The sequence below is a fragment of the Macrobrachium rosenbergii genome, chromosome 13, assembly GCF_040412425.1.
Source record: "Macrobrachium rosenbergii isolate ZJJX-2024 chromosome 13, ASM4041242v1, whole genome shotgun sequence".
NCBI lineage: Eukaryota > Metazoa > Arthropoda > Malacostraca > Decapoda > Palaemonidae > Macrobrachium > Macrobrachium rosenbergii.
Window position 1 is genome coordinate 20,812,918 of NC_089753.1, and position 6,000 is coordinate 20,818,917.

General features: G+C 32.5%; 1 protein-coding gene and 1 long non-coding RNA gene across 11 annotated transcripts in view; one reads left to right on the forward strand and one right to left on the reverse strand.

Moving 5' to 3' along the window:
- The window catches only part of LOC136844978 (uncharacterized), a 122,677-nt gene that overhangs the window by 85,985 nt on the left and 30,692 nt on the right, over positions 1-6,000 (forward strand). The gene's annotated exons all lie outside the window — the stretch shown is intronic.
- Positions 1-6,000, reverse strand: part of LOC136844976 (longitudinals lacking protein, isoforms H/M/V-like) — a 188,928-nt gene that overhangs the window by 65,430 nt on the left and 117,498 nt on the right. The window contains exons 6-7 of one of the 10 annotated variants that reach the window (XM_067114459.1): positions 5,840-6,000; positions 1,466-2,648 (exon numbers count right to left, since the gene is read on the reverse strand). The exon at positions 5,840-6,000 is cut by the window's right edge and continues 176 nt beyond it. The exons of 8 other annotated variants lie outside the window; for them this stretch is intronic. In XM_067114459.1, the coding sequence (XP_066970560.1) occupies positions 2,644-2,648; positions 5,840-6,000 (166 nt within the window). In that variant the 3' untranslated portion in view covers positions 1,466-2,643. Of the gene's footprint in view, positions 1-1,465; positions 2,649-5,839 lie in introns of those variants that run through there. One more of the 10 variants, XM_067114466.1, reaches the window with a different exon arrangement.

Here is a 6,000-nt window from a genome sequence, read left to right on the forward strand (position 1 = left end):
GTTTTAACAATAGAAAAGGACAACATTCAACTGAATTCTTTGCATGAATTTGTTTCATTAGTGTGTGTGTGTGTGTGTATGTATGCATCAGTGGGTTAATTTTTTTCACTTACCAGTTACAGTTGAATAGTAGTGTGAGGAAGATAATGTATACAGTATAGGGGTTTACAGTAAAAGATATGTGAGCAGATATAAGGTACTATATATATAGTGTAAAGCAATAAAGGAGTCTGTGTATTTAAAAGAATTCCTTGAATGGATAGTAAAATATTTGTAAATAGTCAATAGAGCTATAATAGATTAGCCTAAACTTGAATGGTAGGAATTAAAAATAAGTACATAAACGGTTAAAAAGTTTTTCACAAAAAATAAATGGTTAAAAAGTTTTTCACTATTTTAGATTGTGTACATAATATGTTATAAAGTCGACTTCTTGAATGATAAAAGATTTAGTATCATAATCTTCAGATGATAAAAGATTTAGTACCATATTCTTCAGTTCATTAAAAAGAGGCTATCCTAAGTTTTGAATAATTCCTATTTTCACCCAGGCTAGTGACCTAGTCTTTAGACCCTGCCCAACCATGTTTACTTAAAGTAGATTCAGGCTCAAAGTTCTGGGATATCAGATTAATAAGTGTCGTGTTTGTAAAAGGCCATGTTATTTGCTTTGTTTTTCATATTTTGAAGACACATTATTACAGTATTCAGTTTTCCGAGATATGAGCCGTCGCTTAGTCAATTTTTTGCTTTAAGATGTGAGCCGAGATCTGAGTTACAAGTGGCGCTTTTCAAAAACATTCATAAAAAAATTGAAAGTTATGCTGCCGGGTCAGTGGCATTAGGCTGGGTACTAAATACATTTTTATGATAAAAAAATTATTTAATTTTCAAATAATAATATGTGTATTAATGTAAATACAGCAAAATATCTATAAAATGTTAAAGTAAAATTCCTGAATATTGATCTGCTATCATTGTAATATGTACAGTACTGTGTAAAAAAACTATCCTGATATTTGTAATTGTTTTACCAATGTAAACAACTCATTCACCCCCTCTTTCCATGATGACACGCTATTGGCTAGAAGGGTTGGAAGTAGCCAATCACACAACCTGTAGCACCCCCCACCCTCCCCTCTCTCTCTCTCTCTCCATGACATGCTACTGGCTGGGAGGGTTAAATGTAACCAATCACACAGCTTGTAGCTTGTTGTGTACATACTGTCACTAGTGTATAAGTTGTATTTTTGTTCTCTCTCTCTGAGATGAGAGAGAGGGAGAGAGACTTTCATGCATATGCAATTTGTAAGGAAGGAAAATTCCCCCTCCAAGTGAGGTTCACTACAATGAGTTGAGAAAACCATTTTAAGTTCCTTCCCATGGCAACACTTAAATACCCAAGGTTTGTCTCCTAAGGCTAACATAAGTTGTTTAATATTAACATGCGACTTAATAAAACCAGTTTATTCCTTTACATTCTTTTATGTATTTCTTTTTTTACATTATCTATTTATAAAATACATTTTGCTTATCTAAAACACACAAAAAAATCTGTGTTTTTTGGGGGCTGGAACAGATTACTATCATTTCCATTGATTTTAATGGGGAAATTCGATTTGATCTACAAGCAAATTGAGCTACGAGCTTGGTCATGGAACGACTTAAACTCATAGGTCAAGGTATCACTGTATTTTGTAGCCTTATGGTCCCACTGGGGCTTGATAAGACAGACTGACTAATATCAAGAATTCCTCTTACCTGGTCAACTTAGTATACATAGTACTGTACCACTGTTAGTACAGTACTTAGTGATGAGTATAAATGGATGCTGAAACTTCTTCAAAGAAATTTTTCTGAAGAAAGCCAATGAGGTCCCCACCTTCTGGAAGTCATGCAACTTAGGGAAAGAACTCTGTCCACCTTTTTAATTATGAACACTAAGATAATTCTTAGCCTTTGCAGTGAGAGGGGCTTGCTAGTACGTAGTAGGATGCAAGAAAAGAGGACCATCTGGTACATTGAATCTGGGTAGTCACTGTAGGCAGATAATGAGCCTTCTTGCCCCGAGTCCATTTCTACTCCATCACTTTACCAAGAATGGCACTAGAGTGGCCAAGACCAGCTATTAAAGAATTCTTGATATTAGTGGGTCTGTCTCATTGAGTCCCAGTGAGACCATACGGGTAGCTACTTTAAAGACAAACAGTGACTAAATACTAGTTTTAGTAGTCATTAGATGCATCGATCAAAGCAGTGATGTAAATCTTTAATAAATAATAAAATACATCCCACAGTAGTATAACTATGGCAGAACGTTTCTGTCACTGTGGCAGTAACTGTTCTCAAAAGAATTGTGTTTCACTATGCATTCTCATCATGTGCAGTTGAAGCGATTGCTTTGCAGATGATCGATATGGGCATTTGAGACAGGAGAATGGCTTTTCTCCAGTGTGTATTCTCATGTGTGTCTTCAGGTTGCCTTTCTGTGAAAAGGCAGCTGCACATACTAAGCATACGAAAGGCTTTTCTCCTGTGTGTACTAAGACATGATGATCCAAGTTGGTTTTAAATGGAGTGATGAAAGGACAGTATGTGCACCTGTGCATCTTCTTGGTGCTTCTCTTCATGGGCACATGGGAATCAACCTGTGAGGGAAAGTTTTCATGAGTGATGTATGGACTTACAAGCAAGATTTAATTCTGTAGTTTCCACAAGTTTTTCTATTTAAATAATTAAAACAAACAATTAAAACAATTGCACCACTACACAAAACACTTTTCTTAAAACATTTTTGTCGTACTTCAAAGATTAGAGACAAAAGTTTTCTATCTCTAGTTATAGTATTAGTGAAATCACAGCCAAATGAAATGCAAATAAATGAAAGCTATCATGATAAACACATTATACTAATGGGGTATCAAAATTGTAAACAGCTCAGCATGGATATAAATATGTACAACAGTCTGTAATGAATCCAGAGGAATAAAAATTTGCTTTCTTTCCGATGTACATCAGGTAAATTTCTGAGATTGTATATCAGATCAAAGATGTCATGAATGAATATTACTCTGAATTCATTAGTACAAAAATGTAAAAAAATCAATACAAATATAAAAAAGGAGCTATGCAATGTAAAATGTCATTTTTTTTTATAAATTTAGTAATACTCTGACTGTAAATTCTGTCTGTTATCCTTTTCTGTTACAGTGTTTTATAAAGAATGTTTTTATCTTTCATGTGTGTGTGGGGGGGGTTAACACAAGAACATTGTTTTTACTAAAATGCCATATGTAATTTATTCAGTTTAAAAGGCAGTACAGTAAACCCCCGTATTCGTGGGGGATGTGTACCATACCCCCCACGAATAGCTAAAATCCGCGAATGCTTAAAACCCTTCTAAAAACACTTAGAACTGCCTGTTTTGACGATTAAAAAAAACAACTAAAAATGCTTATACAGGTATTAACTTACATTGGGTTAAGTTCCAAAAAACCCATCGTTTGTTGGAAAAAATGAATCTCGAATATAGCCTAGCCTGCACTAGGATATTCAGTACCATGTATACAGATATGGTAGCCTACCCTTACACCATAAAATATATATATATATATATATATATATATATATATATATATATATATATATATATATATATATATATATATATATATATATATATATATATATATATATATATATATATATATGTATATATATATGTATATGTGTGTATATATATATATACATACATACATACATACATACATACATACATACATATATATACATACATACATTATACATATATACATATATATATATATATATATATATATATATATATATATATATATATATATATATATATATATATATATATATATATACATATATATATATATATATTATTAATATCAGCTAATTCTGGGGGTTCATCCAGATTGACTTATGGTAATTCAGTACAATGAGAAATTGAATAACAAACAAGAATTAGCTTAGCCTAAACTATGGTATATTTGTTACAGTACATATATGGTAGCCTAGCTTACATTATAATGCACTCTATCTTCATGCATTAATATTGTATTATACAAACATCAACATAACAAACATGCATCTTTTCATTGGATCTTTAAAATGTTATGCTTTACTTCACTGTATCCAATAATATTGTATATATTCTTATATTGCTTTTGAATTATAAATTGCGATCATAGCGATCAATGTTTTGATTTGGAAATCGATTACATGGTAAGTTTATTTTGCCGTAATCAACTCGGTTCAGAGCGCTTTTCTTGCTTCTAGTTAGTGTAAATGAATCTCTAGATACTTTATTTGTATGGGGCAAGGTTATTTTTTGTTATACGAAGTGTTTTTAAGTCGAAATATAACTTAGCTATTTTTTCATTAATAGATGACGATGGCCGTTTGGGGGCATGTTTGTTTTGTGTAAAAAAAAATCAAGATTCTGTTCGCTGTTTTAACTTGATTTCATCATAATACGAGCTTTACGTATTTATCTTTTATCGACATGAAAACAGCAGTAATATGTGTTCTTTCATGCCCAGTAGTTTTGATTAAAATACTTTCTCCCCAATTTTATTTATGGTTGAGTTTCATCCATGTTGCTGACGCACGATAATTTTTAGTCATTAGTAGCTTGAACATTGTTTTCTCAGCGTCAGCTACAACTTGCAGCTTAAATTTAGCAGTATAATTCCTTGCCAATCTTTTATTGATACCAAATAAGGGTACAATATAAAAATATATCAGTCCTATTCTACTTAACGTCATTTGTAACATAACTACGGTAATTGTTTACTACCGTACTATGGCTGAAATACAAGCAAAACATCTGTTGTTATCTAATTCGGGTATAAGCAAAACAACAGTTTCTCGGTTGGATGTTTATGGCTGTACGCATTTACGCAAGAGTATAACGTTACTAACAATACTTTTATCATTCTCTTTTACTTTTTTAACTAGAAGATGGGATAAAGAGACGGAGGAAAAGAAGTTGGTCTATTGTAATTTGGTCTCTCGTGCTGCTTGATTGTATGCTGCTGCCTGCGCCCACGTGAAATTGAAATTTAAAAATATAAATATTGTTGTATCGGTATTAATTGCTTAACCCATTGCAAAGTCGAATTATCGTAAGGAAATATAATTGCTTACTTTTCAAAAGCATTGTTAAATGTTGAAAGAGAAATATCTTAAGGCAGAGATGTTGTAGAGGGCTATAATAATAATATGCATTTTGTTGATCCTAATCAAGACTGAAGAATCTGGTATATAAATCTTGGGTCTCAAAGTTTATTTTTACTTGGCTGGTCTTCACTGTCATTTTCTGAAGTAATTTTGATCAGATGGATCTGTATGCCAGTGACTGTCTTTTGTTTCTTCATTGTGTGGACATGAGAAGAAATTATTTGAAGATTTTCTTACCAAAACCAAGAATGCAACCTTTCCAAATGAATGGTAAGGTGAGCTTTTCCAAAAGTATGGCTTATGTTGTGGACTGGCTTTGTTGCAAGAGACCACAACTAGGAAGTGAAATCCATCAGCTATAACTGACACTTGTTAGTATTAATGTATTAAATCCCAAACTTGCATGGGTTTAATTAAACTCAGAAAGAACAAGATTACTGTGAGATGAATCAGGATATCAAAATAGACATATACGGAATACAATGTAGGTTCTCTTATACAGTAATTTTCCGTAGAATAATAATCATCAACTGTAGAAATCAAAGCAGTGATGTAAGGCTATAGTAAATACATTTCACAGTACAGTAGTATGACTATTGAACAAAAGTTTTATCACTTTGGGACTGACTCTTGTCATAAGAAGTATGATGGCTTGTTCTTGTCTGGTGTACAGGTGTTTCATTGTGAATTCTCATCATGTGAATTTTAATCGAATTCTTTTGAGCTGATCGATAGGGACAACTGGGACAGTAAAATGGCTTTTCTCCCGTGTGTGTTCTCAGATGGGTC